At 63.0% G+C, this 4131-nt stretch overlaps 1 protein-coding gene across 1 annotated transcript; it reads right to left on the bottom strand.

Annotated features, from left to right (window-relative positions):
• Window positions 1-386: 386 nt before the first annotated feature.
• INSM1 (INSM transcriptional repressor 1) lies at window positions 387-3382 on the bottom strand. The gene has a single exon (XM_030872643.2). The coding sequence runs from the start codon at window positions 3059-3061 to the stop codon at window positions 1517-1519; it is 1545 nt and encodes a 514-aa protein (XP_030728503.1). The 5' UTR covers window positions 3062-3382; the 3' UTR covers window positions 387-1516.
• Window positions 3383-4131: the final 749 nt, after the last annotated feature.

Below are 4131 nucleotides of genomic sequence, written 5' to 3'. Positions count from 1 at the left end.
AGCCCCAAACTGTCAGGAAACGAAGGATCTGCTAAGTTAAAGCCGTGTTCTTATATCCCCTTGGTTAAAAGGATAGGTTTGTGTGGACGTTTATCTAGATTTCTCTGGAAAAGGTTTGCACAGCTTCCCTTCTAACCCCCACCTTCCAGTACATTCCTAAGGACCCCTAACAAGCCTTTGGCTCCAGCTTAGCTGTTCTGAGCCTACACCCTTGAAGTGCCGGAAGGGGAGAATCTGGCAGCTCAGGCTCAGCTCTAAAAACCCACGATCCTAGTGACGGTGGTGGGTTTTCTTAATAAACAATAGACACACATATAAGAAATCATTGGAAGCTCTATTTTAAATCCTTGTGGAAACCACGTGATGCAGAAATAAGTCCACCTTACTTTGACTTTGAAAATATTTTATTTGAATAGTAAATAGTTATACAGTTGAAACAGTTCTATTGAAGCTTTCTATAAATAGCTAACAATTAAGAAAATAATGTATGTAGAAAAGAGATTGCATTTAAAAGTAAGAGCTGTCGTTTGTACGAGGGCCCTGGGGGCGCTCCAAGCAGAATAAAATGGTAGGTTGTCTGTAATTCGCTCAGATAGGTATAAAAGTTAAAACTTTTAACAGATCCCCTTAGAAAAAGGCTCTCTTCTAAAATGCACAGTGAAATGTCAAGAGTGGCGGGGGGGGGGGGAAGCGCACCAAAAAAAACCTGCAATCAAATAATATCATAATCTTCATAATTAATATAAATAAATAAAGAATAAATAACAATTACTCATAAATCAACATATACATTTAGAGGGAACTCATTATAGTCCTACCTCAACAAAGATGATCAAACCGAAAAGTCTTACGTGAAACATTGAGGCAGTTTCTACAGCATCTTCTGAAAATTCCCTTCCCTCCCCCCGAAAAACAATCCCAAACAGACAACAGTTCAAGGCATTTGTGGCTAGACTAAAGAGAACTCTTTTTTAAGCAATTTGATTTGTTCACATACAAAAAGGTAAAGCCAGACTCCAGCAGTTCACAAGCCATAATAAAGCTAATCGTGTGGGAAGTTCAATTTACAGCCTGTGAAATATAAAGGCATTTATTCCTCAAGATTCACCCAAAACAACCCGTACGCTACATACATAGAGAGCAGAGATTGGTAGGCGAGAGCAAACCGCGTTTCTAGACCGTGAGCACAGAGAATACTAGCAAGAAAAACATCTCCCCTTCAAGGGGAGGCTTCCAACCACGAGACAAACGCGTACAGCTTTTCTCCCTTGTACAGAAAGAGATTGGCTCCTGTTGCGCCATGGGGGGGAAAGGGACACAACGCAAAGGGGGCGAGGGGTCCAAAAGGAGTCACAACGAGAGGATCGGGGTTACCGTCACGCTACACCGAGAGAAGCGGAGACGACACTTTCACCGGGGGTGGGTGCCCCCGGCGCGGACGCGGGGTCGGGGCGCGCTCTCTTCGTGGGTCTCCAAGCGAAGGCACGGTTCGGGGGGCCGGGGTGGAGGGCGCGCTCTAGCAGGCCGGACGCACGGGCACCTGCAGGAGAATCACTTGTCTGTTCTCGGATGGGTGGCACTTGTTGATGTGCCGCGTGAGGCCGGGCGAGCTGTAGAAGGTGGCCGGGCAGTACTTGCAGGGGAACACCTGGGCGGCGTGCAGCAGGCGCAGGTGGCGCTCCTGGGCGCCCTTGCTGGGGAACGTCTCCCCGCACACTGGGCACAGGTGGCACTCGGCGGACGCACTCAGGCCCAGCACGCCGGCCGCCTCGCCGTCGCCGGCCGCCTCCTGGGGCGCCTTCTCGTCGGGCCCGGGGTACAAGGCCAGTAGGTCCTCGGCGGGGGGCGCCGGCGGCGCGCCCTTGGCCTGCAGCGCCTGGTGGTGCGCCAGCAGGTGCTTGCGCAGATAGGCCTGGCGGCGGAACTTCTTGGCGCAGTGGTGGCACTCGTAGAGCCCGTCCTCCGAGCCCGACTCGGACACGCCGCCGGGGCTCGGCGTGTCGCGGTCGCTGCCGCCGCCCGTCGCCTCCCGCACCTCAGCCCTGGCAACGGTTTCGGGCTCGGACGCGCGGGCGGCGGCGGGCGCAGGCCGCGGTTTGTGCCAGCGGCGGTGCGAGGCCAGGTTGGCCGGGCAGCTGAAGACCTTGGCGCACTCGGGGCAGCGGTACTCCACGCGCACGATGCGCGAGCACTTGTGCTGCGCCAGCGCAAACGGGTCGGCGTACTCCTCCTTGCAGAGCTGGCAGATGAACTCGCCCAGCGGCCGCGCCGCGCCACCCGCGCGTCCCCGCGGCGCCTCCACCGGGCCTTCCTTGATCTTGAGCCCCAGCACGGGCGACGTGGTCACCTCGTCCTCGAAGTGCAGCTTGCGGATGGCTTTGGGCTTCTTGGCGCCTGGGGCCTTGGCTACCTTGGCGGGCGGCTCGGCGGCGGCGGCGGTGGCGGGGGGCGCGGGTCGCTTGCCTGGGGGTCGCAGGGAGGCGGCGGGGGGTAGCGGGGGGCCGGGCCCCGGGCCGCGGGCCGCCTCGGCGCCTGCCGAGAACGCCGTGCCCATCTTGAGCTCGGCGGGCGCGAAGAGCAGCGGGTCGCCGCCGCAGGTGCCGCCGCCGCCCGCGCCATTGGCCCCGCCGCCGCCGCCGCCGCCTCCAACAAGCAGCGCGGCGGGCGTGGGGAAGGACTCGGCCGAGACGGGCGAGCCGAGGTTGAAGCTGCGCTCGAAGTACTTGTGCTTCTCGTGCTCGCGGCTCACGGGCCGCGTGGGGCTGTAGAGCGGCGCGGGGTGCGCGGCCTCGGGGTTGCCGAAGTGCGCGGCCCGCGGCCCCGGCGGGGGTGGCGGCGGGCCCGGCGCGCAGGCGAGCGCGGCGGCGAGCGTCGCATGGGCGCGCTCGGCGGGCGGCGGCGGCAGAGGGCCCGGCCCGGGGCTCGGCGCCGGGGGCGAGGCGCGGGCGCCCCCGCAGCCCGGCGAGAGCAGCAGCGCGCGGTCGCCGTCCTCGCCGCCGCGGACCCGGTAGGACACGGGCGTGGACTTCTTGCTGCGCTTCACCAGAAAGCCGCGGGGCATGTTGGCGCGGCGCGAGGGCGAGAGCGAGGCGCTGGCTCGGTCCCACCTTCGCGCTCGGCCCCGGCGGCCCTCAGTGCCCTCGGCCCATGGCCCGGGCGCGGCGGCGACGGCGGCGAGACTCGCGTGGCGCCGGCGGCGGCTCGGCCCGGCTCTGCGCCCTGCACGCGCGTCCCTATCCCCGGGCCCGGGAGCCGCTCCCTTTTAACTGGGGGAGGGGGCCATTGTTCTCGCCTCCCGCTTCCCCCGGAGCCAATCAGCGCGTCCGCAGCTCCTCCGCCCGGTCGGGTTGGGAGGGCGACGCGGCGGCCAAGAGGGGGCCGGGACTCGGGGGTCGCCCGGTAGGTGCAGCAGATGTACCTGAGGGCGCGGGGCCCCCGCGCGCGCCTCGCCGCCGCCCCGCCCGGCGCCACCGCCCCGCCCGGCCCAGGCACACGCCCGGCCCCGCCTCCCTTCACGGTCGGCTGCTCCTCTATGGGGAGGCGCACGTGCCTGGGCTTTGTGTCTCTCCTCCCGGGGGCGCGGAGCCGCCAAATGGGCCCGTCCATCAGCACGACAATGCTCGCCCCCCTCCCGCGCTGGGATTACCCGCGGGTCGCGAGCAAAATAGCAACAAAGGAGAAGAATGGCCCCAAATATGTCAGGAGGGTTCAATCCGCGAGCCGAAGCGGAGGGGGAAGTTGTGCTCGCTGATTGGGTAGGGGCGGCGGTGGGCAGCAGCAGGCGCGGGGGAGATCTGAGTTAGGCGGCCGGGGCGGGAGTGGGGTTGGGGGAGGCGCAGGAACTCCTCCTGGTGTTTGGGAAATAATCCGGAATCGAAAATAGCTGCAAAGCCCGGGCCGCCCAGAGCCCCGCCCGGGCCTCGGACTGATGGGCCGGGGGACCCAGGGTCTAAACGAAAATGGGACCCTGGAGTTCCAAGTTTGGGTGGAGGGTCTGGCCTTCTGGCAGCAGCTGAGGGCGATGTTTGTGTCCGCAGCCGCTGCGCACTCTCGGGCCTCGGGAAGGTTCCTCTCGAGTTTGAGAAACAGTTGGCACCTCACTTCTTCAATCGCCAGCAGACGCAGCGCTGG

The sequence above is a fragment of the Globicephala melas genome, chromosome 15 (assembly GCF_963455315.2).
Source record: "Globicephala melas chromosome 15, mGloMel1.2, whole genome shotgun sequence".
Lineage (NCBI taxonomy): Eukaryota > Metazoa > Chordata > Mammalia > Artiodactyla > Delphinidae > Globicephala > Globicephala melas.
Note: the sequence above shows the minus strand (reverse complement) of the source record. Positions and strands in the feature narration are given on the sequence as shown.

Excerpts from the sequence above, each read along its gene's own strand:
- INSM1 (XM_030872643.2), bottom strand. The coding sequence starts at position 3,061 with ATGCCCCGCGGCTTTCTGGTGAAGCGCAGCAAGAAGTCCACGCCCGTG.